The sequence below is a fragment of the Ptychodera flava genome, unplaced genomic scaffold (genome assembly GCF_041260155.1).
Source record: "Ptychodera flava strain L36383 unplaced genomic scaffold, AS_Pfla_20210202 Scaffold_42__1_contigs__length_1331906_pilon, whole genome shotgun sequence".
Lineage (NCBI taxonomy): Eukaryota > Metazoa > Hemichordata > Enteropneusta > Ptychoderidae > Ptychodera > Ptychodera flava.
In genome coordinates this window covers 546,880-574,403 of record NW_027248364.1, presented here as the reverse complement: position 1 = coordinate 574,403, position 27,524 = coordinate 546,880, and the positions used below count along the sequence as shown (strand labels likewise).

The following is a 27,524-nucleotide window of genomic DNA, read 5'->3' as shown; positions in this document are numbered from 1 at the left end:
AATATTATCCGATAAAACAGTGTTTTGGGTATTGGCCCTCCCAGCCTTTATAATAATAGACCCTAAATTAGATGTTAGACGATATTATCCAACATTATCCGATAAAATATCACGTCGGGCATCAGCCACTTCCCCACTTGTCTAATATGAGACTCTAAATTAGAGAACTTAGATAATATTATCCGATAATGCCTAAAAGTGCCAATGTCGCGGTATCCTCATATCTTGTAATAGGGTTATTTACTTAAAGGAGATACTCGCTCCAGAGTTTAAGCTATGCTAAACCTCAGAAAAAGAAAAAACGTTTACGTAAGAAAGTTCGTGTTGGACAACCCTTGGTATTTTCCAGTGACTATGAGCGACTGTCAACGTAGCTAAACCACGCGCCTCTTTATGGCAACAGCTCAGCGCTACCCGTCAAGAGACCGTGGTTGATTACGCAGAGATTTGCGGATCTATCGCTGGTTTCCAGCGCTGGCTAAACGGAGCCAATCAGAAAGTAGGTCTCATATAGTACGCGCATAAATTATTGTAATGAGCAATACACAACGACTTGGGCTGATTTTGGTGCTTACTACATGTGCGTTCACTGTCGACAAAGAGCGCGCAATATGTAAATAGGGGCAACCGCTCTATTCACACAAAAAAGACGCCATTGATAATCATTTTACAAGGAAAAGATGGGTTTTTTTGCACGAGGACCAGTGGTGGCAAGTCTGTATGCTACCAGGCATGGTAGGCAGTCCCGGCCCATCGTGTTTGACGAGCGTTATATCGAAGGGTATCGCATAACTGGAGCAGCTTGGCCCCACGCCTCGCTGTGCACAGTGTCCGACCCAGGCGTAGAACAACACCGCTGTGTAAAACCCGTCGGTCAAAACTATTGATCATAAATTTACTTTTCCACAAGTTATGTATAATCGTTTATGTATCGATCTCTTCATTTAGGTTCACACTGAAAACTTTCTTATTGTGCTGTTGGTATACATGGAGCAAGAAACGTATGAATGGTATATTGGGCCCTTTCATTCGAGCTGGTGCTCCGCGATACAAATCACAAATGTACGCTAGGCTCCCGATCGTCTCAACACTGCCGAAATCACAGATCTCGGAAAATTGCGTAGTTGTTCAAGTCCGATTATGTTTCATTAATTCATCACAAAAGTTACGCTAACAACGGAATCAAACCAAGAGAGGTTTAGTTTGTTCCATGGGTTTGCAGTTCACCCGGGTGCGACCACATATATGCGTACACTCGCTCAGTGTGACCTGGTGACAGTTTTCGGACAGGGTATAGTGAATTTCGCCCAAAGCCGTTTCACAAATGACGAGCAGTACGAAATCTTATTACCATACCCTTCGAAACTTTATTGTGTTTATCCTAAAACTGTTAACAGGACGGAAGTGGTATTTAGGGGGTCAAAGTTGCCAAATTGTTGACTCCATAGTGAGTGGATAGTAAACGGACTGCTATCGCAGTAATCGGACGTTGTATTTGGAATGTGATTATAGGGGCTAAATATTGATATTTTGAAACTTCAAACCCTCGATTTTCAATTTCGATGTGTTTAGAAAACTGTTTGTAAAAATTTTGTGATAAATTAGTTACGTTCAATCCATGGACGACGCAACTATATTTCGACGTGTATGGTGCTTACTTACATCGGACATGGGCTGTCTGTGTGTTGCTTTCGACACCTTGTTGTATCGTACGGTGTGTTAACTTCGCGAAGTTTTATAGCGCCCAAAATAGCTTCTACCGAAAAAACTAACTATTCAAAACGGGACAGCAGCGTCACCTGACTTAATAAGCGGTATCATGACTCGTAAAACGCTATCAATACGGAGTGAAGTGAGTACAACGAACAGCATGTCTTTAAATGTCCGAACTGAGATCGTCCGAAAATAGTCACATTGAGTGTACGGGGACGACCTTGCAGTGGGACCGGGCCGGGTTCGTTGCTTGCCGTAGTCTGTGTAGATACCGAAGCCAAAGTATTCACATGGTGTCGCCGTTGTTCTCGATCATGACAGAAAAACTGTCACAATTTTGAAAGCTGTCGAATTAATGCAACATATATTGGAAGAGATGCAACGGAACCAGAGGATCTCAGGCCCTGAAAGCTCGATTGTGCACACACAGACAATGAAGAGCTTAGGACCCAACATGACTTTGTAAAACGGATTCTTGATTGGCTAATTCTGATGATATGTTCTCATGAATAATTAATTAACCCCTATTCATATTTCCGCAGTTTCCTGGCGTAATCTGCCAGAGCTTGATTTTGCGTAGGTCAGCGGAGCGGAAATTATTGCTCTTGCTCGCGAGGATGGAGGGACGATGCTGTGTGGACCTCTATGTACATGTTCCATTCACCTCGTTTCCCTCCACCACAATGGAGGGAAACATAGGTCAATAAAAGATCGGCCTCTGTGCGGTAGGGCTATGGCTACGGCGTAATTATAGCCGAGCACACTTGACTCATGCCAGCCGTAAGGCTAATAGCTTACCATCGCGCACTGGTTGATACCGTGACAGAAAAATGATTACGGTTAATACTAATAGTGACCCCCGTGGTTTTATTTACGGCCACGTTTACGTTAGTGCATAAAGTTCTCTAATACGTCCATGATAAGTCGCTCGCTACGATCACGGAGCCAGGAGCGGAGCTAGAGCCTAAATGCTTACGGCAAGCATTGTAGAATACCTTGGTCATTACATGCTCAGGGTGTTTCGAATGTCGTTAGGGACTGGTCAGTTTCTTCAGCCTGGGGGGGGGGCGGTGGATTCATGGGGGGGTCACCCTGTTTTTGACTTTGGTGATAGGGGGGGTCACCATGTTTTGAAATGCCCAATAGGGGGGGGGTCAGTGTGTTTTTGAATTTTGACACAGGCTCATCATTGCCTAAAATGCTAGTGTCAGCCACAAATTTCATCATTCAGTTGTATTTTTCGGCGCGGCCTTTGGGCGCGTAAGTTTAATAATCAGTCATATTTTTCAGCACGCCCAACTTTAACATATCAAGCATACATACATCAGAGATATCTGTATGTTAAATATTTTTCAGCATGCTCTTCAAGCTCATTACTTTGATATATCAGACATTTTTCAGCATGCCTTTCAGGTGCATGACTTTAATATACAAGGCATATATATCAGAGATATCAGGATGTTTCATATTTTTTGGCGCGCCCTTCGGGCGCCATACTTTCAGAGATATCTTGATGTTTGCTAAGTGAAAGTGTACCATTATGAAATCTGCATTTCATATGAAAAGGATGACAAATTCCTGATACTTTTCTGTTCTCTCTGTGAGAATTCAGTATGAGAAAGCAAAATGCACAAATATTTCACAATATATATTTGATACAGTGACTTATTTTAGAGATAGAAAAATGACAAGATATCTTTCCTTCTCATTGATGCAATTATTTTCCTTTGTTTCATAGGTTTTCTGTAGAAAGATGCATTTTTATGAACAAAATAACAGTTAAAAACGGCAGTTTTTGTCATTATTAGCTGTGCTTTTATGGTTTCAATGTTACACAAGTAAAGGTCCTCTCAGACACTGTACACATCAGATTTGGCTAAAAAAGCTCTCTATGGCTCCTCAGTAGATTTAATTGGATGGTTGGCAAGTCTTAACACCCATCAAAGTTTTTGATTCACTGCTTTTTCCTCTTTGATATTAATGATTGACATCCATTTCTGTACAACAGTTCAGGACATCTGGTTAAGCAGAGAAAGTGTGAAATACATTCACAGCTCATTCAAAATACAGCTCATTCAAAATGTACTGTATTTAAACTTTAAGATTGACACTTTGAAATTCCTATCTTACAACTGACATGTCAACAATTTCACTAAAACATAGAATGACTATTTAAAATATAAATATATGTAAAATGTAAAATATAATATAATATATATATATATATATATATATATATATATATATATATATATATATATATATATATATATATAAAATTTATGTCCATCTTTTGTTTTACCTTTGTCGCGCCCGGGGGGGTCACCCTGTTTTAGAAATTTGGAATAGGGGGGGTCACCCTGTTTCAAAATTTGGAATAGGGGGGGTCAGCCACTTTTTGACATCGGCAAAAAATAATCCACCGCCCCCCCCCCCAGGCCGAAGAAACTGACCAGTCCCTTACAAAGGGCTATGCTAGGTCTGCATAGTTTTCCCTGTTTGATGAATATTAGTGTTGTAGTTGAAGGGAAATTTGTGAAAGCAACACATTTGTCTTACTTTATTCGGAATCGCGACTGTCTAACATAGAGTAACCTTAATTTACCGCTCACACGTGGGGGTTGTCAACCTGATGAAATAGCCTTTCCCCAATTTCAAACAGATATGAGTGTCTGCGTAAACAAGAAACGTAAAGTCATGAATTTTAATAGACGTAATGGGTATGGCTGATTTGCACCAAATAGGTCATACCCACCACGTCTAAATCTGTGTGGAGTAAAGCTGTACAACAATAATGAGAGAAGAATCAAGAAAAACACACACCGGTTTCAAGATATTATTATCTCTCTCTTGATGTCTTAGATAGATGCAGAGAACCCTTTAAAAACAGTAAAGATTCAAGAAAGGCATACAGGACAAACGTCTTGCCCCAGAGGTCAAACCCATGCGACGCACTGGTATCACGTGACCGCTGCTTGTGTTGCGGTTTGGCTGTGCGGTCTAGGTGATTGGCACGTAACAATAGGCGTTTCATGACCAGTGGATAGAGGGACTGTGCTTAAATATTATCTAATTGTAGGTAAATGGCTTTCAAATCCGAAAATTCGAATATGATCCGTTTTTGTAATAGCTAAAATGTACTATTTGGGGCATATGTCAAATCATCCAGAAATTCACAAGCAAGTGTGTGTATTTCAATCATCATACTTTCAAGGTGAAGCTAACAGTCTTGCTATTCAGAAAACCCAAAAATATGTACCCTTTATTTTGTTTTTGGCTGAAATGTAGTATCCAGGGCTTGTTGTCAGATGATCCTGTCACTTCATCATCGGTACTAACAACAAAGCAGTCATCTATACACTTTACTGCACCCCTTGCTTTTATGAGTGTTCCACTAACCTTGCTTTATTTTTGGAAAGTAGAGAGTGACGCCAAGAAAAAGACTGCGTAGTTCTCAGTATTTTTGATACCATTATAAAAACCTTCCCCTTAGGAATGTTGGTGATCATGTGACCCATAAGCACGTTTGTCAACTAAATTACATTATAAATTACATTTGCCAAAGAAATCTTAGAGCTGAAATGACAATTATTGGGTACGTGCTTCATGGATAAAAACGAAATCTCTAGGTTTGACGAAAGTAAGGCGTTCAAAGGCTGGCCTGCAATGACGAAGTATTAAATTAAGTTCTGAATTATAGAGGTAAACCTTTTCTCATTTTATTTTAGCATGTACTGTATTACGGTAACGTAAAACATGAAAAATAAAATAAAAATAAAATTAACGCATTTACAAGTTTTCTCTAGACAGCATAGAAAATGGTATCCATTCTCCGATACATTGTTGAAAAAATGCGTATTTCAATGCAAAACAACATTTTAAACATGATGTACAACGCTGAGGGCTAGTATCCAAAAGCTGTTGGTCACCAAGACTCAGTTATGTTTTTTTATCTTTAATTTTTTTTCGTTTTCTGGTGTACATAACGTGTGTTTTATGCATGACACGTATCGAAACTGTTACATCAGCTGCAAAACATTCGATCACCAATAGGACCTTTCCGACTGTGCCTACAACATTTGTTTGGTCGGCTGGGACAATAAAACTTCAACGATGAGGTCACACGAGCATCTGACTGAAGTCAAACACTGCCCACATTCCTTACCATTTAAGGAAGTTGTTTTTGCCGATTTTCGATACACGTTCTGTATGACGTCAAGCGGTGCCAACTTTGTTACCATTTAAGGAAATGTGTTTGGCCAATGCTGATACGAAGCAGCTATATTTAGTCAGGCAGACACACATTTTACCAGCGACATCACATTGTGAAACAGACACTGCTAAGGTAAGGTTGTATCACTTCCTAAATCCTTAGAACAGAAAAAAAGTTATCTTCTTATTTTACTTGTACATATGCTTTTTGACAATGCTGAATATAAGGAATTCGTTGGAAAGTATTGCCGGTAGAGCACATTATGTAAGTATGATAGAAATGAGAGAGAGAGAGAGAGAGAGAGAGAGAGAGAGAGAGAGAGGAGAGAGAGAGAGAGAGAGAGAGAGAGAGAGAATTTGTTTCTTAAAATTATTCTTGGAGTTTATAAAACATGTCAAAAGCATATATGGTATGGTGGGCTTGTCGCGAAACTATAAAAGATTTCAAAAGAATATGATACCCATAGAATTCAATCAAAACCAAAATGTTGACAATCATTTTCAGTTTGTTAATGACAAGGTAATCGTACATTTGTTATACAAATGATCGCATTGAATCTTTCCTGACGCATGCCTATCGAATATTTCAACTTAACTATGATTTAAGGGGACGTTATCGTTTACAGGGCATTTGTAAAATTATGGTCACGTATTATTCGTCAGTAAATTGTTATTATCACTAACAGGATACCTCTGCTAAAGACCAATACACGTAAAACAGGGCAAAGGCATTGGCATATATGTCATCTAAAAGTTGCAAGATTTTCATGGTATATTATTGGTAGCATACGCTTCTTGGTCATCGTTTCAAACGCATTTTAATTCTTTATCTTATAAGACACTGCTTCTAGATGCCTTATCCATGCTCAACATTAACAGCGTCGATTATTTCGTTCAGCTTATTGTGAAGTCTTGAGTTGATTAGTGTATTAACACATTTTAATCGTACACTCTTTGTTTTGATGGAGCAACACGATGTATTTTATTTTCTTTTGAAATGTAATTTCTTTGTCTCCGGATCCTATGACGGCTCTGCAAATCGTTTCCTGAAACTCAAAGGACACTTAAGCTTACGCATTCACAGATATAGTTATTTTTCATATAGTCGCTTCACCCTCTGACAAAGTCACTTTTCTCTCTGTAGTCATCAGTAGTAAGGGATACAGTATAGCACCGTTGGGTAAGTTAGGGGGTCTTTTTTCCATCACCTAGGAGACGTACTTTATTTCACATGCTAGGGGGTCTCATTTGTTTACTACATATAAACATGGAGTATCTTCAGGGCCGTGGCATTCGGCTGTGTTCAAGCACAGTCCCTCCACAAAAAAGTGCGGTGTGCGTCGAGTGCCTGTCTGAAGTCAGATGGTTTCGGTGCAGCAGTGCCGACCACAATAACAATGGATGACGAGTTGGATAATCTCTCTCTCTGACAAATTCTCAGTTGGCTGTCGCGTAATTTGCCCGGGCATACCAACACTGTAAGTATTATTATCGATTTATTACGAGTGTGACGGTAGATCAGTCTGAGCATGCGTGAGGCTTACAACATTACGTCATTGCCTTAGCCTTTAGTCCCACGGGCGCGGGGCCAGATTTGACAGATTTTATCGTTCACTGGCAGAGTTCCAAAATCTAGATAATTTGTATCAAAGAGTGTTTCCTTTTAGGGTTGACTTTGACACAGAGTGTTTCCGTTTAGGGTTGACTCTTGGCAAACATGGACTTGATCCACCCAAAGTTTATAAATAGAGGTCAAATTATGAACTCGGCCCCCTTTTTAAGGTAAATAGTAGCTTGTGTCTTTGTTAGCTTAGCTTCATTAGTAATAGAATAAGTCAAAATGTTCATCGAAAAGACGTGCTTCGTTTGCTGGTCGCTTCCTCGCAGAAAAGTTTTCCAGCGCAGACAGCGAACACAAGGAGTGACCAGTGCACTGTAGTATATTCGTTGAATTTTGTGTGTGTATTTTTTTGGTTTTTTTTTGTGTACGTGTGTGTGTGTGTGTGTCGCGCGGGGGTTGTCTGATGCATTGAAGTGACATTGCTCATAATGCTGCCTGCATGTGATAAAATTGACGTAAACTCCTTTCTTTCGAGGAATGTCTGTCTTATGTGTATTTTTAATTTAATTTAATTTTATTTGTACAGAATCTAACCATGGACGCCGAGTGGGATGACCTGTCGCTGACAGATTCCCAGTTGGATACCGTGTTTGCCGCCGTCGACGCTGCTGCAGACCAACACTATGAAAATAATGTGAGTATGTGTTTATTTATCTACTGACGTATTCCCTTGTGCGTTGTGGTTGATTTTGTGAACGTGTGTGTTTGTCGAGCAGGGTTACCCGATGTGTCGAAGTGACATTGTTGTGCTCACAACCCGTACGAAAGATCAAAACTTGCTACATATTAGTACATATATGTTACAAATTTGATACACACTTTAATTGAACATGTGAAATATGCACCAAGTTTGTACTAGTTTGGTACACACTATGGGATTTTCACCATGGTAGTTGTGACATTTGTACCAAGCTTGTAGATATATGTGAAATACAAATCAAGTTTGGTACAAACTTCAGATTTTTTTAGCTGTCCCACGTGGCACTGTTTTGTCACAGAATTGAAACAATGATCGAACTACGTACCCTGTGTTCATTGTACAAAATGACAAATTAATTCTTTTTTATTCAAAAATTTTTTAAATACTCTCGGTTGTTAAACACATATGAATTAGGTTACGCGTGGAATGCACAAATTTATAAAAACCATTGAGGTAGCTACCTCCATATCAAACCATTGCAACATCATGAATGAAAAACATCAAAAGTCAACTAAGCTGCCATTTTTCAAACAATTTCCTTGGACATATTTTAAATGATAAGGATCCAAAAATGGTACTCGAATTCCATTTAAAGACTTTTTTGTTCCGTTCACTAGTCGTAACCACTGAAAGTACCTGTCATGTGTCCGCCAAAACACATTCACACTGTCATACCAGTACGCTCAGAGCAGGGAAAAGTCATTGCCACGGCTATAAATGATACTTGCATTATTACACATGTCCAAAGACCATGGATCCCAGCTGACACCAAATGTCTTCAAATGATTGATTTCAAGTGCATAAAAGTTGGTAAAAAAGTAATATACTCTCCCATTTCTCGAGAAACTGATGTTTCAGATAAATGAGAGCATCGAGGTCACAGGTCACACAGCCTATTATGTATTTGAACTTCGACCTTACAAGATCACATGTCGTGAAGAGAGAAACTTGATTGGCTAATTTGGCCAACACCAGCATTTGAATTCCACTGCACCATAGCAAGTCATGGATCATGCACTGCTTCAGCAGTCAAATTTACAACGTTTTTACCTGCCGTTTTGGGGAGAAATTGTAGACTATTTCTGTCATCGGACGATTAAGGGAACAAAGAGGAGATTTGGGAGTACAATTGTTGTTTGATGAAGGACACATTGCCTCCGTTCGACACAGAGAGTTTATGTAAGTTAAACACATTCAGTGGATCATCATGGATGTCCGTTATACACTCAAATGACCTTGGACAATTCCGCGGGATTTCAGTTAAGTTTCAAGCTAGAGTTTGCTGCTTTGACACTTTCCATGCCACAGAGGACCATTTCAAACCAACCACTGTTCATTGAGAACATCATGATGACAAGAAGTGAGACTGTCCCTATCGATCATTGCATTGGTTCTTATGATAGAAACTCCACTGCATGCTGTGCATTGGACAAATCGGACATGGCAGAGTTATTTTCGTCACAGTTGTCAGTATCTTACGGTGGAAGCAATATTTTGGACTCGGCGGAACTAATCTATCATCCAAGTGATGTGGAATGTGGTTGTGTTTAGTTGTTTGCTTTTTGAAGTTGGACTGAACACTAAGTGTCTGTTCAAATATCGCTGTTAAGTCAAGGTCATCCCATGAAGTGTTTTTTTTTGTAGCTCTGGACAATGTTTTTCGATGATTTTGCGTTTTGATTTGAACATGTAATAATACAACATTAAGTTAAAACTCTTATGTTTTCCATGTACATTCCATCGGAAAGGTATTTTGAAATGTTTAAAGTGAATTTTATTCGTCAACAAAAGTATATATTATGTCACAAAAATTACAAAATTTTTTGAATAAGTTTTTCATAGTTAACTATCTATGAGACTTTAATATTTTTTCACCACTCAGTTTCTATTTGGTACACATTAAAAAAAATTGTGATCTGTATGATCTTCTTTAAAGAGACAGAATTTACCATTTTTCAATCTAAATTCCATTGTCAGGGAATGTTTTGAATTAGAATTAGAGTGTACTGTACATATATGCCAAAAAGAATATATTTTACAGCTCATTTTATGTATAAAGTACAAAGATTGTATGTTTATTATAGTAGAGATACTGTTTTATTCTGCAGTAATATATTGTTTTTTAGTTAACAAAATTTATTGTGTGAGAAGTTTTTTCTTTTTACAGTGTAGTATAGTTGAATGTGTCGTAGGGTGAGTGCGTGTTGGATGTAGTAATATCCTCTCAACTTTTTCATAGATGTTCAACCTAACATCTGGATACATGACTCTAAGGTGAATTTTAGAATCTGCTGCTCACAAGGTAAACATATCTAAAGAGTGTACATTTATAAGCCAGTTTAGAAAGAATCATTTGTATACAATACAATGGGGAGTAGCAGCACGATGATGTCATGTACCACATGTTGTGTGAGCATTACTTTGAAAAAGACGCTGTCAGGAATTACAATCATCTAAATCCCCTGAAATGTTACCAGGGCAACAGTAGGTCTGCTGTTGCTAAGGCAACAGATACCATGCCCATGATATTGAATTCCCCCCCCCCCCCTCCACATCTCCAAGCTTGGTGCACACTCAATACAAACAAAAACAAAATGACCTCTACATTCTCTGTACAAACTTGGTGCAATGTTCATCACACTCTCCACACATACTTGCTGCAAACTTAGCCTATGTTTGAATCAAAGTGTATATAACTGACTAGCAAGATTGGTGCTTGTTTGGATGTCAGAATTTGTATCAAGTTTGTAACAAATAAGGAATGCAAACTTGTGGCAAATTTTGATCTTTCTAAAGGGAATGCTGTCTACAGGTGATAAAATTGTTTCGAATTTCTGATCAACGTTTGTTCAGTGTGCGTACGTTCATGGACACACTGAGTTGTGCAGTGTGACACAGATCAAGTGTTTGATCTCAGAATGCTGCCTGCATGTGATAAAATTGACGTAAACTCCTTTCTTTCGAGGAACGTCTGTCTTATGTGTATTTTTAATTTAATTTTATTTGTACAGAATCTAACCATGGATGTCGAGTGGGATGACCTGTCTCTGACAGATTCCCAGTTGGATACCGTGTTTGCCGCCGTCGACGCTGCTGCGGACCAACACTATGAAAATAATGTGAGTATGAGTTTATTTATCTACTGACGTATTGCCTTGTGCGTTGCTGTTGATTTTGTGCACGTGTGTGTTTGTCGAGCAGGGTTGCCCGATGTGTCGAAGTGACATTGTTATGCTCACAATGCTGTGTACAAGTGATAAAATTTTTTCGAATTTCTGATTAACGTTTGTTCAGTGTGCGTACGTTCCACGGATACACTGAGTAGGAGCAGTGTGACCTAGATCAAGTGTTTGTAAACACTACATAGACGTGTCGACATATCAATTGAAGACATAACATCGCTCAGTTATGAAATGTTCTCAGGCATGTTTGATGTTGCCCCTCGCCCTCCAAGCTGTCTGTGATTTCCAATATAAATATAAAACAATTATTTCTTTAAACAAATGTAGAAATTTGTAATTTGTATTCTCCCTCTGATGGTGTGAGATTAACACAATTATTTTTCCCCCCTGAAATATTTTCATATAACAATGCACAAAACATTAACAGGAGTCTTGCCTGTATAGAGATAGATATGTACACTGAGGTACTACACTGTTGATTGTATGTCTATCTATGGATTCAGCAATTATGTGGTGACCTGCTGATATTTAAGATAAACCGGTGTTCAGTCCAACCGTTCAGTGTAAAGACAATATTCTTTGTTCTATTTATTCTTTATCAGTATTTTGTGTGTGTGTCTCTGTTTTCATAAGAGTGGTCGCAGTATACAAATTTTATTTTTATTTATTTATTTTTTACTCATTCATATTGTACTGATTGTAATTACCTTTATATCCCCTCTTCAGGACCTCAATGACTCTGTATGTGTGGATGATGATGATGATGATGATGATGATGATGGTAATGAAAATGAAGTGGTCAATCTAGATCAATTGCGGTAAGTTGTAATTTTCTACTTGCTCATTTCAAGTGATAGAAAAAGAGTAAACTATTTCTTGACTAATGTATGCCCGGTATGTTGTGAACAATATAGTAATGTTTTTTTAAAAAAAAGTTTTCATTCATGGCACACTATTTATGTAAAATTAGTATTTTTCTAATTTTTTTAATTTTTATTTTATAGACAAACAACAGCTAAGCCAAAGAAACAATACATCAGGCTGAGGAAAAATCTTGTTATGGTCAAGACAGCGTGGGATTTCCCTTGGGGAGAAGAAATGAACATCAGCGTAGAAAACAGTACTGTGGGGGCATCATCAACATTAACTGGTAGTAGTAGTAGTTGTAATAGTAGCAGTAGTTATAATTGTCATAGCAGTGATAGTGATAGTTCCCATGATAGTGATAGTGATAGTTCCCATGATAGTGATAGTGATAGTACTGATAGTGATAGTTCTAGTTCTCAAAGCAAAGATATTTATAGTTGTGATAGTGATCATAGCCAAATCACAGGAAGCATGGATAATATTGCCACACAGGATTTCCATGAAAAATTAAAAGACCTTCTACACTCCTACATTCCTCATTCCCCCTCAAATATTCAAGATACTCAGCGTTCATCCAATTCTTCTGTCCCATGAATACCCAAGAATTTAATACCAAATGGCAGGCCCTCCTCTCAAATAATCATCAGCCTTCCACACAAAGTTCTTCCCCCTCATCACATCCAACACGTCAGATTGGCGGGGGGTCAACTGATGACCTGTCGTCAGAAGATTCGCCATCAGATGAAGACAGCGGCGCAAAGTATTACAGCATCATACGTGTCCGTGAACGACAAGTGAAGAAATTCAATGCTACAGCTCATGACTACGAGATACGATTCAATGACATCCAACCGGTGCGTGGTTTCGTGCAAGTGATGGTGGTGCTACAAGATGTCTTTGAGAGTATTATTAGCCGACTCACCCATGGCATCTCTCCCAGGGACAGAGTACGCATTACACTTGAAAGTCCGTCCCTTCCCTATCAAATCTGGTTACCTTTTTCCCCTGTTCAAGAACTGACTGTCGACAGAGTGTTGGGCGAAATTGAACGTGTACTGCAGTCCTATGAAGAATTCACCCTAGATGAGAATGTTTCTATCAACTTCATTCATGTGCACATGCCTGTTGGAACGGGAAAGAAGTGGGGATGGAGACCTGTCAACATAGCCCGTCGCCTCCGACTGATGAGAAGTATCATTCGCATCACTAATACCGATGAATTATGCTGTGCACGAGCGATAGTGACTGCCACAGCCCACATCAACCGTAACAGTGATCCAGGGTGGGACAATGTGCGAACGGGACGACCAGAGCAGAAAAGAAGTGCATCCGAACTCATGGCCAAAGCAGGTATTTCATCAGGGCCCTGTGGACATGAAGAACTTGACAAATTACAAGCTGTCCTTCCATCCTATCGAATCCATGTTATTTCAGATGAGACGTCGGGTTCACTTGCTTATCAGGGAAAGGCCACCGCTGAACACAATATTTACCTGTACCATCATAACAATCACTATGATGTCATCACATCAATGCCAGCATTTCTACAGAGAAACTATTACTGTCACCACTGTCACAAAGGGTACCAAAGAAAGCATGATCACATCTGTGAAGTTTTCTTCAAGTGTTGCTGTGTTCCATCTGTATGTCCATCAACAGATAATCAGGTCTACTGCAAAGATTGTCATCGCTACTTTCGAGGTCAACAATGCTTCAACAACCATAAAACACCTGGTCCCCTTGCTCAATATGCAACATGTCAAGTCATTTGTCGCTGCAAGTTGTGTGGTGTGACCATCAATTGGGGAAAGCGAAAGAAAGATGATGACCACAATTGTGGTGAAAAATACTGCAGAGTATGTAAACAGTACCAAGACAGTGACCATTTATGCTACATCCAGCCCATCCGTGTTAAAAGAAAGAAGAAGTCCACCAGAGATAGTATTCATGACGATGATGTTGACTTATTTGACTTTGAAGCTGAAGAAGGAGACGAAGACGGCAGTGAAGAAGAGATGAAGTACTATTTCTTTGATTTTGAATGTACCCAAGATGGGGGCGTCCATGTACCCAACTTGTGCATTGTCCAGTCCGAGTCATGTTCAGAGCAGGTGTTCTATGGCCCCAACACCAAGCAAGAGTTTTGCGATTGGGCCCTCACAGAAGAAAACGCCGTCAGTACTTTCATCGCACACAATCTGCAAGGTTATGACGGACAATTCATACTGCAATACTGCCATGAAAACAACGTTCAACCTGAAGTCATCATCAATGGAACCAAAATCATGCGCATCTTCATCCCCGGCTTAAACATCAAATTCATTGACTCTTATAATTTCCTACCTGTGGCTTTGGCTCAACTTCCTGACATGTTTGAGCTGAATGAACTGCACAAAGGCTACTTCCCCCATTTCTTCAATACAGCAGAGAATCAAGATTACATCGGTCCTCTCCCAGATTCCAGATACTACGGTCCCGATGGTATGAAACAGCACGCGAGAGAGAAATTCCTAAAGTGGTATGAAGACGAAAGATTGAAAAACCGCCCTTTCAACCTGAGACAAGAGCTCGAAGACTACTGCAGAAGTGATGTAGACATCCTGAGGAGAAGTTGTTTGAAATTTCAAGACATGTTCAAACAACAGAATGGTGTAGATCCGTTCAGAGATTGTGTGACCATCGCATCAGCCTGCAATGTCGTTTTACGCAAGAATTTTCTCAAGAAAGATACCATCGGGGTCATTCCAGACCATGGTTACATCCAACAAAGAAATCAATCAATCATTGCATTGCAGTGGTTAGAATGGATTACATTCAAGAATGATGTCAACATCCAACACGTCCACAATGGAGGTGAGAAGAAAATTGACCGCTATTGGGTAGATGGTTACGACGAAGAAAGCAACACAGTATATGAGATGCACGGTTGCTACTACCATGGCTGTCTTCGATGCTATGAAGACCATGACATTGTCAACACTAAAGTCGAGAAGCAGACCTTTACCAAAGTACCCAAGATAAGATGCGATTTCTACGTTGCTATGGCTTTAGAGTGATCGAAAAGTGGGAGTGTGACTTCAAGAAAGAAATTCAGGAAAACCAAGAACTGCAAGAATTCATCAAGTCACTTGATCTACAGGAGCCCCTTCATCCACGAGATGCATTCTTTGGCGGCAGAACCAATGCCACTACACTATACCACGAATGTGTTGATGATGAAGAAATTCACTACGTGGATTTCACAAGCCTCTACCCCTACGTCAACAAGTACTGTAAGTACCCTATCAAACATCCGAAAGTCCGCACCAAGAACATTGTACTCCCTGTTCAATCATACTTTGGTCTGGCGAAATGTCGAGTTCTGCCTCCTCGAAAACTCTACTTTCCTGTTCTCCCCCTCCGAGTGGAAAAGAAGCTGATGTTTCCCCTTTGCAGAAGTTGTGCAGACACCAAACAACGGTCACTATGCGAGCATAATGACGAACAGCGGTCCTTCGTGGGAACTTGGACAACACCTGAATTAGCCAAAGCTGTCGAGAAGGGGTACAAGATTGTCAAAGTGTTTGAGGTATGGCACTACAGAGAAAGAGAAGTGTACAATAGAAATCGCACACAGGTGGGCTCTTTACTGATTACATCAACACTTTCCTAAAGTTGAAACAAGAGAGTAGTGGTTGGCCATCATGGTGTCAGACAGAAGATGACCAAGATCGGTACATCCGTGAGTACTATGACAGAGAGGAATCCTTCTTGACAAGACGAAGATTCACCGAAATCCAGGCCAACGAGCATTGGCAAAACTAATGTTGAATTCTATGTGGGGTAAGTTTGCACAACGCAACAACTTTCCACAGCTGCAGTACATCAAAGAACCTGCAGAACTCTTCCGCCTGCTTACAAGTGCACAACACATTGTCAACAACTTGTCTTTCGTCAATGACGACATGGTTGCTGTTCAACATACACTGCGGGATGAATTTGTCGAGGGGGCTGTCAACACCAATGTTGTCATTGCTGCATTCACCACTGCCTATGTTCGTCTGCAGTTGTACGATCTCCTTGAGGCCATTGGTGAACGGGTCTTGTACTTCGACACAGATTCAGTCATCTTTGTCAGCAAACCAGACCAGTATGAACCACCTCTTGGTGATTACTTGGGTGATCTCACCAACGAACTGGATCCTCCCAGCAATTTCATCACCACGTTCGTGTCAGGGGGAGCCAAAAACTACGCCTTCTGTCTAGCACAGCCCGACAGGAAAGGTAACACCACTCTTTGTAAAGTCAGGGGAATCACCTTAAATTACCGCAACAGCTTAGACGTCAACTTTGATGCCATCACTCGTCTTGTCACCACCTGTCCAACATCAACCATCACCGTGAATGACCCCGTCAAAATCCGACGTGTTGGATGTAATGTAGTATCCAGAAGCGAAAGTAAAAAGTATGCCCTAGTTTATGATAAAAGAGCTCTGATTGGAAATTACAAAACTCTTCCCTATGGTTATTAAACTGTACATTGAATTTGAAACCCCCCCCCCAAGAAATATCAATTAATGAATGTCACTAAATATTTGGCAAATGTTTTCTAGTATTTCACAACATTGTGTTATCAAAGTAGTTTTGAATGCTTTGTCAGAAAAAAGGTATTGTATTTTGCAATTCAAGAGGTTTTAAAGATCTCATTTAAAGAAAATTTAAGAATTGTAAATGTTTATATTTAGGCATGAACTCATTGTATTTAAGTATTGCATTTCAAGTTTTAGGAGGATAATGTAAAGAATTTTAGTGAAGCTGTTTTCACAATTCTCGCGTGTTTCAGCAATCAATGAATCTATTGTATAAATCCTATTCAAAACAAAAAACAAAAAACAAAAAATGTCAAACTTGCGATCTTGTATACAGGTAGTTTGGCAATTTAAAGAAAAAAAGAAATCTGATCATTCTGTTTATTAGAGTTGTATATTTCATTCATTTTTAAAGTCTTGAAATGCATGTGTTAGAATTTTTGAGAAATGAAATTTTGCAAATGAAAGAGATAAGAATGTACATTTTACCACACAAAAATTTAGATATTGACTTCGGAATTGAACAGGACAGATCAACAGTTTGATTTGTTTTTTGTTTTTTTTTTTGAGAGAGAGAGAGAGTTCAAATAATCTGTAGATCTCAACTTTCATCTGTAAAAACTTTTATATGTGAACCCCCCAAAAAGTTGCTGATTAATCTTTTGTAAAGTAATAAACTGACATCAATTTAGTTTATTTTAAATGATTCAGAGGCTGGTTTGAATTTATTTGTGAGTGTTTGTGTGTAAACGTTTGTTGAGTGAGGAAGCATGTTTGTTTGTGTATGTGTGTGTGTGTGTGTCTGTCCCCTTGCCCCGAAGGCCAAAAAGTAGGCCCCAATGCCCCGAGGGCCACCTAGGAAGATTGATCTTTGTCGATGAATGAGATCACACTGTTTTGTGTGAGGCCTATCAGCTAGGCGATGTTGCCGTGAGTGTGTGGGGGTTCGAATCCCGTTTGGGTTATAGTAAAATTTAGATTTATTTAACCTGAGTGGACAGTATTGCTGGTGGATATTTACTGTCCCTGAGTCTGTCTGATAGCTCAGTAAAAAGCTTCATGCTTTTCCGATTACTATATGTGTGTACTGTGTGTGTGTGTACTGTGTCTGTGTGTCGTCTGCTCCACGCACACCGTGTTGCTCGGTCACGCACAGAATTGCAACATCTAAGTCGGTTACTGTGACCAACTCTTTTGGGTTGGAAGCAGTGGCCGACTGGTTTTGTGTGAGGCCTATCAGCTAGGCGATGTTGCCGTGAGTGTGTGGGGGTTCGAATCCCGTTTGGGTTATAGTAAATTTAGATTTCTTTAACCTGAGTGGACAGTATTGCTGGTGGATATTTACTGTCCCCGAGTCTGTCTGATAGCTCAGTAAAAAGCTTCGTGCTTTTCCGATTACTATATGTGTGTACTGTGTGTGTGTGTACTGTGTCTGTGTGTCGTCTGCTCAACGCACACCGTGTTGTTCGGTCGCGCACAGAATTGCAACATCTAAGTCGGTTACTGTGACCAACTCTTTTTGGGTTGGAAGCAGTGGCGACTGGTTTTGTGTGAGGCCTATCAGCTAGGCGATGTTGCCGTGAGTGTGTGGGGGTTCGAATCCCGTTTGGGTTATAGTAAATTTAGATTTCTTTAACCTGAGTGGACAGTATTGCTGGTGGATATTTACTGTCCCCGAGTCTGTCTGATAGCTCAGTAAAAAGCTTCGTGCTTTTCCGATTACTATATGTGTGTACTGTGTGTGTGTGTACTGTGTCTGTGTGTCGTCTGCTCCACGCACACCGTGTTGTTCGGTCGCGCACAGAATTGCAACATCTAAGTCGGTTACTGTGACCAACTCTTTTGGGTTGGAAGCAGTGGCCGACTGGTTTTGTGCGAGGCCTATCAGCTAGGCGATGTTGCCGTGAGTGTGTGGGGGTTCGAATCCCGTTTGGGTTATAGTAAATTTAGATTTCCCCGTTTATGGACTCCCTCCACCCCTCTTGACCCTTTGAAGGCCCCTCCCTCTGTCAAGAAATGAGAACATCCTTTCTAGTATAAGCTTGTACCATTTTAGAGTAAGGCTCATTTGACGTGATGGGTCTCATTCTGCAAACACTCTTGAAGCTGGTCATCAATAATCGAGATTTCTCCAATCCTATGTTCTTCCTGTATTTGTGTGTGCTGCCATACATCATCTATGATAAATTTTTCAAAGGAAGCCAGTTTCATGTTATGAAAGCATTGATCTGAGTGGAGAGATTGACTGAAAGGACATCAACCAAATTAATTACCCTCTCACGGTGAAGATCAAGTTGGCCAACTTGGTATACCATGCCACGAGTGCGAAAGAACTGTCCTTACCCTGGTTGTCATGCAAAACATCTCGTAAGACTGGCAAATCATCTCACACAAGTGCATAATATTGAAGATAAAGTTGAAAGACAGAGATTTTTGAAACTGGCCAGACAATCTGACACTCATCAATTGATGTGCCAGTTGATACGAATCGTTCGTCTACTGTCTGAACAACATCAATCAAGTCAATCATGGATGCAAGACTACAACATCCATTCACTGCTCTCATATGTGGACCCACACAGTCTGGCAAAACCGAATTTGTCAAACGACTGCTGAAGGAACGGGAAACTATGATTTTTCCATCTCCTGAGCGTATTGTCTGGTGCTATGGAGAAAACCAACTTGCCTATACGGAACTGGCTGCTCTTATCCCTAGCATTCATTTTGTCGAAGGTATACCTTAAGACATGGACAATATGTATTCCCATCAGCAATCCAACTCATTGATTATTGATGATGTGATGTCAGACACTGGAAATGACAAGATAATTACCAACTGTTCACCAACGCTGCTCATCATCATAATCCCTCTGTGATGCTCATCTTAAAAAATCTGCTTCATTAAGGCAGAGAGACTCAAACCATGAGTCTGAATTCACATTATCTGGTCTTGTTTAAAAATCCAAGAGACGGATCACAGATCACTCACTTAGCCAAACAGATGTACCCAGGACACACCCGTTTCATCCAAGAAGCTTTCACCGATGCCTCCCGTGAACCTTATGGTTATCTCCTCATTGACCTGAAACCCAACACACCGGAAGTCCTTCGCCTGCGCACGAACATCTTTCCAGGAGAGACTGCCTTTGTTTACATCAGGAAAACATAAAATAGACATGATGAGATGAAATGTCATCATTTCATCATGTCTCAGCGAATGAGAAAACATGCTCATTTTCTCTCTGTGTTAGCCAAGGGCAATCCAAAGCAACAGAGGGGGATCATCGAGGGAGCCAGTAACGATTTAATCCATTGCCTCTGTGAATGTTGTCTGAACATTCTTCGGGGGAGTGTTCCACTGTCATCAGCTCAAAAGAAGAAATTGAGCAAATACAAACATCATCTTCGCACACTGTCAAATAAAAAGGTTTCAACATCAAAGAAGAAGAAGATACTTGTGCAAAAGGGTGGATTTCTCTCGGCCGTCCTAGGGCCTGTGTTGTCTGTGTTGGGAAGTTTCCTCTTTAAGTGAATTGTCACCATGCCCATGGAACATGCCAAGAAGATGGCACTTGTGCCACAGGAATTACTAGATACCATACAACTACAACAGAATCAAACAACAAACCTGTGACGAAGATGCTGTCCTCCCTGGATAGGGAGATGCAACAAATCTTGAAAAGAACAGACATCAACGACGATGAAAAGGCAAAACTGTACCAACAGACTCTTCAGCAGTACAGGGCTTACATTGATAAAAAGAAGGAACCTGTTAAATCAGCATCCTCCCCTCTGAAACTTCAGTGGGTACCAGTACCGCCGTGTCTTCTTCAGGGTTCCCATTAGCTAAGAGCACAGAAGAGGAAGTCACTGACAAGCCAATGCCCTTGGGTGGTGTGGAGCAGGATGTGATGGAAAGTGTGCCAAAATCCCTCCGACAAAAAAGCACACTTACTCCTTCAGAAAGTGAAACAGCATGACTCTGTGGATTGGAATGAGAAAGGGGAATTAACGTATGACAGCAATCCCTTACCTGGAACTCATATAGTAGACCTCATCAACGACACCTTACGTCGGAGGAAAACTTTCACTCCTAGAGGGTGGCAACAATTTGCCCGAGTGCTGTCTGACATGAATGTACCACAAGATCTGATTGGCAACAAGGAAAGACGGAACTGGATTCAGTCTCAGCAAAAATCAAAAGGATTGTTTCAGCCAAGAGGTGATGATGATGATGAAGGAGGTGATCATGGAGTGTTTGCTGGACAATCATCCGCTAAAAAGAAAAAGATAAGGAGGGAGATACGTCCTCTCCTTTCAACCGCTGCAAGACCACGACATCGATCATCCATGACAGGGCATTGGCTCAACTTTTAAAACATCACTCGACAATTTGATGATAGTCATTCCAAAGGAGACCTCTGTCATGGAGTGTTGTCCACCTTCTCTATCCCTTGGCGATGTCCTCAAACGGGTGAGGTGCCTCTGTGCTTGCTGTTCTGGATCCATCGTCATCAAACATGAAACCTGTGACCAAATTGACGGACTTGGATCAGCACCTAAGCCAGGTGTATTACGATCCAAGTCATTCCGCAAGTTTTGGAGGAATCGATGCTGTTTACCGTGCTGCAAAAGAGAAGGGAATAAAGACCACCCATCAGAAAGTGAGAGAATGGATGCAACATCAGGACACTTACACATTACACAAACCAGTGAGGTGGAAGTTTCCAAGGGCTAGAGTAATTGTCGGTGGAATGGATCAACAGTGGCAAGCCGATCTTGCAGACGTCAGTTCACTAGCAAAATACAATTCAGGGTTCCGATACATCCTCACCTGCATTGACATTTTATCCAAGTATGCCTGGGCCATTCCCTTGAAAGACAAACGAGGGGTCACTTTGGTGGCAACGTTTGAACAGATTTTGAAGACTGGACGAAAACCAGAAAAACTACAAACGGATCAAGGCAAAGAATTCGTGAACCACCTATTTCAGAAATTTCTGAAGAGTGAAGACATTCAATTTTTCACCACCGGAAATGAAACGAAAGCTTCTGTGGTTGAACGTTTCAATCGTACCCTGAAAACTAAAATGTGGAAGTACTTTACCAGAAACAACACCCTAAGCTACCTATCAGTGCTTCCTCAGCTAATGCAATCTTACAACAACACTTGGCATTGCAGCATCAAGAGAAAACCAGCGTCTGTCAACAAGACCAATGAAAAAGAGGTGTGGGATACTCTGTACAGTGACTATGAACAGAAAACGGTGAAATTCAAATTCAGTGTGGGAGAACAAGTGAGAATCAGCAAAACTAAACGTATGTTCAAGAAAGGTTATCTGCCGAATTGGACAGAAGAAATCTTCACTGTGTCGAAAAGGATCTCCAGTCGACCACCTCTTTACAAGCTGAAAGATTTTGATGAGGAGGAATTAGAAGGTACTTTCTATGAACAAGAGCTACAAAAAGTCGTCAAGAAAGAGGACGACGTCTTCAGAGTGGAAAAAATACTCAAAACAAGAAAGAGAAAGGGCAAGACCGAATATCTGGTCAAGTGGTATGGTTGGCCATCCAAATTCAATAGTTGGGTCAGGGATCTGGCAAAACTATAAGAGGGATGACTCTGTTCGGAGAGTCACAGTCTGACCCCCACTTTCATCATGGCTGAACATCCGTTTTTCATGACGCTACCGAGTAATGCATCCATGGACGTTTTCCCAGACAATACAGTGACAGGCTACACTGTGAAATTACCCAAACACATTTCTCTGCAGGGCAACTGGGAAGTGGCTTTGATGGACATACACTACCCTTTCTCTTGGTACAATGTGGTCGAGGGCAGAAACTTGCTGGCGTACGAAATTCAAGACCATAGAAAAACACTTGTCAAAATACCTGCAGGTTACTACGATGATTTTGGAAGTATACTGACCACTCTGAGAGAGCAAGGTTTACCCGACAACGTCCAGTTGACTTTCGACCCGGTGTCTAGGAAAGTAACCGTTGATGTGAGTGACGGTACCAGCCTCTACTTTCTACTAGGTCAGGCTGAAATCATGGAATTTTATCCCGATACCATCGTGAGGCAGAAGAGCGATGCACCTTTTATGTTCAGTGTTCAAAACCTCTCTTCTCTGTATGTGTAATGCGACCTAGTGGACGACCAGTTGGTGGGAGATACCTTTGCACCCCTGTTGAGAATAGAAAATGTGGAAGGGATCCATGGACAGATGATCAACCGCACCTTCCACACGCCATACTTTCTTCCCCTGAGAAACCGCGAATTTGATACGGTAGAAGTCTACATAAGAGATGACATGGGTCAGAAAGTGCCATTTCAAGGTGGGAAAGTGATCGTGACACTAGCCTTCAGAAAACGATGCCCTACACTATTGTAGCCTGAACCATGCCGTATAGATGTAAAATCTATGAAAGCAACCCGGCCACATACAAGAAGTTTTATTTGGATCAGGTGGGAAATGGAGCATCGTTCCAGGGGGCAGCCGTGCAGAGAGGATATGGCTTGGGTGGTATTTAGGGAGGCCTCTTCCGTGCACCCACACCACTGCTCAAACAAGGTGCTAAAGTGCTAGGCAGACAGATGTTGAAAACGGGGCTCAACATTGCAGGTGATGCACTCAGTGGACGTAACATCAAGCACTCGGCAAAACGACGGTTGGTGGAAGCCGGGAAACAGTTGATGACAGGCAGGGGTTCCAGATACTCAGTTCCCCCAGCTGTGGTATAAAACGTAAAACTCTGAAAAGAAGAGTCATTTCCTCCAAAGCCAAGCGAAAGAGAAGATCTCCTGACATTTTTGACTAACATGGCATTTCTTCACGAACACTCCTGCGAGTGTACCAAGATGAACTTGACTTGTTCACAGTTCCTCCAACACAGACTAGTGTGGAAGAGGGACAATGGGAAGAAGTGCATCCCCTGACCCACATTGTGGAATTGGGACCCATCGAATTTGTGATTTCGGGTTCAGGGGAGACTACATCGATCTGTCCTCAACACTCCTTCTGATCAAGGCCAAGATTACGAAAGTTGATGGTACTAACCTCGGTGAAGATGCAGCAGTGGGTCCCGTCAACTTGTGGCTCCATTCACTGTTCAGCCAGGTGGATGTACACCTCAATGGCAAAATGATATCCAACCCTTCCCCTACTTACCCCTACCGAGCGATGTTGGAGACCTTGTTGAATTATGGTGGGGAGGCCAAAGACACCCATATTGCTTCAGCCCTCTTCTTCAAGGACTATCACTTGAAAATGGATGAAGTGAACCCCACTAAAGAAGGTGGAGAAGTGAACAAGGGACTGAAAAACCGATATGCCTTCACGTCGGGCAGTCAAGTTGTCGATATGGTAGGACCCATCCATTCGGATCTCTTCTTTCAGCCCAAGTATCTGATGAATGGTGTTGAATTACGTCTCAAACTCAATAGAAGCAAGAATGCTTTCTCCCTTGTGAGCTCTGCAGAAAATCCAGGCTTCAAAGCTGTAGTCACCGAAGCCACACTACTGGTCAGGAAAATAAAACTCAGTCCATCGGTACAGCTGGGGCATGCAGAAGCTTTAAAGCAGGGACCGTCTAAGTATCCCATACATCGTTGTGTGATGAAGGTTCTGTCTATTCCTGGAGGCACCATGTCCTTCAACAAAGACCACATCTTTCTGGGACAGCTACCTAAACGCGTGGTCTTGGGTCTGGTGGACAACGATGCCTTCAACGGTTCATACAAGAAAAATCCTTTCAACTTCAAACATTACGGCATGACGTCGCTGGTCCTTAATGTGGGTGGAAAACAAGTTCCAAGCAAACCCCTGAAACTGGACTTCACCAAAGCTGGTGGTCAATCATTCATCATGGCCTACTATTCCCTGTTTACAGGGATGAATAAAATAGGCAGGGATGAAGGAATCAACATCAAACGCTATGAATACGACAATGGATACACACTGTTTGCATTTGATCTCACACCGGACTTGTCTGCCGACGGAGGACATTTGAACCTGGTCAAAGAAGGCAACCTGGGCATCGAACTGCAGTTCAGACAAGCTCTGCCAAATACTGTGAATTTACTCGTGTATGGCGAACTGGATAACATCATTGAAATTGACAGAGACCGCAACATCCTCTTTGATTACTGAAGTTGATTCCTCGACTCCAGTGAAAGATGTACACATTAAAGTTGAAAGAGATCTTGAGTACAGATCGATACACTGCATCATCTTTTGGCGGGGTGGAACCATCAGACCGATTGCCTAAGACCAGACTAAAGTCCTATCCTGCTGCCTTTGTGGCCAATGTGGACCCAAGTACCCAACCAGGGAAACACTGGGTGGCTTTCTACTTTGCCGATAGCAACCGTGGTGAATATTTCGATTCGTACGGACGTCCACCCAACAGGACACCTTTCAAGGCATTCCTCAACAGGAACTCTCTCGACTGGATCTTTAACAGACAAAGACTCCAGGGACCCCTCTCTTCACTGTGCGGACAATACGTCTTTTACATTCTGCTACATCGTTGTAGGGGATGGTCCATGTCGAACATTGTGAAGCAGTTTACTGAGGACTTGACTTTTAATGACTTTCTCATGAATGATTTCATTGAAAAATTGACTGGTGTTGATTTTGACATTTATGATGTTAACTTTTTACAGACTCGTTTGACTTAGAAGTCATATTCATTACATTGTTACTAGTTCTGATGTTGGCTTTCCTGTTGGTGTTCAATAAATTTTCAAACTTGTTCAATTGAAAATACAAAGCATGTGCGTCTGTTTTTTTCTCTCTCTCAAGGATGATGGGCATAAAGGGGGAGGGGAGGGGGAGGGGAGGGGCAATCAATCATACTCGTTCATAAACAATCATACTTCGCTAACTCACAAAGAGTATAGACGGACAAGATATTGGTTTTTCATTTTAATCAATAACAGTAAATTTTATTTTCTCAAAGTTAACAAAATTTAACAAGGCAAAAAACATGAAACACAACACTTTTTATTGCAAGTGTCTTTCAGTGTCCTTGGCAAACTTGTAATGTCCGAAGAAAAAACACATTTATAAATTGAAGGAAATTGAAATGATTAACTGCTTGCAGAACTAAATGTGGAACAAACTGCAGTGATCATGTCGTTGCACAAGACCATTCCATACATAGACAGACTGTCCGATAGAGCTTCAAAACATCTTTCAGGGTCTTCACTCCAGCGGTAGTACAGCAACTCCAAGAGATCATCAAGATCAAGTAATCCAAGGGGGACATTATGATCCAGGGTGATGTAGCACAGTTCAGCCATGGCAAGAATAGATTTCTGCACAGCCAGCATGTTGATTCGTTTGGCAGCATCCGTAAAGTACTTGCTGATGACTTCTCGTTGACCTGCAGGGGTATCGCCATAGTACAGGCACTCATGGTCCCTCTGAGATGGGTAGTCTTCTCGGCACCCCTCACAGTTTTCATTGATGATGGCATTGACTTGGTCCAGGATAAACTTGGCGTAGACATATTTTGCCACTCTCCTTGCCACTTTCCTGTCCAAGTCATTCGGCATATCGCTGAAGGAAGGCTCTGAAAAAGGGATGAAAGACAGTTCTGTGAGTACCAGGTCAATTGTACGTCAGTGTCTTGGCAGCCTCATCGATACTCTGCGCAATACTTTTCAGTCGACTCCACTGATCCAAATTCAAATTGATGCCCTTCTTTGTCGGTATCAGTTCTCCAGTGTCAGGTTTCTTGAAGAATTCACGTATCCCCACGTACACACTTCCCTTGTACATCTGCACACTCACAATCCGAGCTGACGTCTCTGTGTCTCGCAGAAGAAATCTCAATTGTCTCTCACCTGCTTGACTGGTGGTGCCAGGCTTGGAAGGTTGAGGGACCAAAGCAGCTGCTGATGACTGACTGGACAGAGTCTGATCAGGCATTGGCACTTCCTGAGTAGGCTCCGGCAAATCAGGGCTCTTCCTTCCTGGAACATCAGCGAACCTCTCATCTTGGTCAGAGACTGTTGGCATTGTCCAGACACTGGTGTTAGTCTTAACGTTGAAGTAGTACGGCCGTTCAGCCTTCACTGAATAACACTTGCGCCATCCCTCTTCCAGTAGTCTTGGTGACAGTATTGGAGTTGCCATGGTTATGAAGAGTTGAGTTGTTGTTGTTGTGGAGGGTGGGACTTCTAGAGCAAGACTGGCCCTTAGATGGCCCTCTCAGAACTTATATACCCTCATTTTTGCATATATTAAGCAACTGACCAATCAGGAAAGCACATTGCTATCCCAATATCCCTTGCGGCATTTAAATGAACCAATGGGAGAGGCTGGTAAATGAGGCCCCCTAGCATGTGAAATAAAGTAAAAAAAAAGACCCCCTAACTTACCCAACGGTGCTATACTGTATCCCTTACTACTGTCATCATCTCGCATGCACTCCGCAAAGTGTCCATTGCTCCTAATTTGAGGCTTACGCTAAATATGGTAGCAATAGCACCCCCGTAGGTTACACTCATGTTCTGTACAAGTATGTATTTAACCGGTGGTAATGACACTATTCTTTAGATTTTTATTCACTTGCTCCAGTGAGTCATTGGCAAAGAAACCTAGTCTTTCAGCCTTCCTAATTAGATATAAAACATCCCCCATTATGTG

At 41.3% G+C, this 27,524-nt stretch overlaps 3 protein-coding genes across 3 annotated transcripts; 2 read left to right on the top strand and 1 right to left on the bottom strand.

Annotated features, from left to right (window-relative positions):
- Positions 1–7,171: 7,171 nt before the first annotated feature.
- Positions 7,172–17,500, top strand: LOC139128045 (uncharacterized). Its single transcript, XM_070693906.1, has 5 exons — positions 7,172–7,403; positions 8,073–8,180; positions 11,258–11,365; positions 12,155–12,246; positions 12,433–17,500. Exon 5 carries the CDS (start codon positions 12,886–12,888, stop codon positions 15,349–15,351), a length of 2,466 nt encoding a protein of 821 aa, XP_070550007.1. The 5' UTR covers positions 7,172–7,403; positions 8,073–8,180; positions 11,258–11,365; positions 12,155–12,246; positions 12,433–12,885; the 3' UTR covers positions 15,352–17,500.
- Positions 17,501–23,783: 6,283 nt separating this feature from the next.
- On the top strand, positions 23,784–25,019 carry LOC139128051 (uncharacterized protein F54H12.2-like). The gene has a single exon (XM_070693913.1). It carries the CDS (start codon positions 23,784–23,786, stop codon positions 25,017–25,019), a length of 1,236 nt encoding a protein of 411 aa, XP_070550014.1.
- A 779-nt stretch (positions 25,020–25,798) lies between these two features.
- LOC139128062 (uncharacterized) lies at positions 25,799–27,289 on the bottom strand. The gene is made up of 2 exons (XM_070693922.1): positions 26,720–27,289; positions 25,799–26,445 (listed from the first exon to the last, which is right to left on the bottom strand). The coding sequence occupies exons 1-2, from the start codon at positions 27,009–27,011 to the stop codon at positions 25,961–25,963; spliced, it is 777 nt and encodes a 258-aa protein (XP_070550023.1). The 5' UTR covers positions 27,012–27,289; the 3' UTR covers positions 25,799–25,960.
- Between the last annotated feature and the right edge of the window lie 235 nt (positions 27,290–27,524).